The following is a 724-nucleotide window of genomic DNA, read 5'->3' as shown; positions in this document are numbered from 1 at the left end:
GCATGTTCTGTGCCACCACCGAGTCATCCACCTGCATCCAGAACTCACCGGGCCCCGTGACAGCCGAGCGCCCCACCTCAATGAAGAAGAAGTTCTCAGAGTGACCACAGCGGCGGATATTGAGCAGCTGCAGCACCACAGCAGCCGCATCTGAATTCAGCTTCACAAAGCTGATGGTCTTGTTAGTCAGGCACAGGCGGTAGATGCCAATCAGGTTCTTTGTCTGGCCTAGGCCCTTAGGCTTCAGAATTACTTGCCAAACTTCCTTAAAAGCCGGGCCAGGGGCTACCTCACCATAGCTGTCCTCACCTGCTTCCCCAAGTCCTGCACTGCTGCCTCCAAAGGTGACGTCGCTGTGGTGGTGGTGGTGGTGATGGTGATGGAGGTGGTGGTGTCCCTTGGCCCTGTTGTGCAACTGCAGCAGTGCTTGGTACCAGCTCTCCTGTTCAGGCTCACTGTCAGCTGCAATGGCAAAGTGCTCGTCCTTGGTGTAGAGGGCCACCAGGTGCTTGTTCTTGGAGTCAGCCCGTTTGTTGATATTGAAGCAGCTTTCTAGTGGGATGGAGCGCTTGGGGGCCCCTGACTTATGTCTCCATTTCTTCTCATTCTCATAATACTCCAGCCGTGCGGGTCCAGACTCACTGGCTGCCCTCAGCACGAAAAAGCGCTTATGCATGCTCTTGGGTTTGCGCAAGTAACCCACCTTTCTGACATCCGAGAAGAA

At 55.1% G+C, this 724-nt stretch overlaps 1 protein-coding gene across 1 annotated transcript in view; it reads right to left on the bottom strand.

Moving 5' to 3' along the window:
• IRS1 (insulin receptor substrate 1) overlaps window positions 1-724 on the bottom strand; it is a gene marked incomplete at both ends in the record, with an annotated part of 1,929 nt that extends 1,205 nt beyond the window's left edge. Inside the window, 1 exon segment of the mRNA XM_010023306.1 lies at window positions 1-724. This exon segment is cut by the window's left edge and continues 935 nt beyond it. Within this exon segment, the coding sequence (XP_010021608.1) occupies window positions 1-724 (724 nt within the window).

Source organism: Nestor notabilis, unplaced genomic scaffold (genome assembly GCF_000696875.1).
Source record: "Nestor notabilis isolate BGI_N333 unplaced genomic scaffold, ASM69687v1 scaffold22961, whole genome shotgun sequence".
Lineage (NCBI taxonomy): Eukaryota > Metazoa > Chordata > Aves > Psittaciformes > Psittacidae > Nestor > Nestor notabilis.
This window is presented reverse-complemented; position numbering and strand designations above follow the sequence as displayed.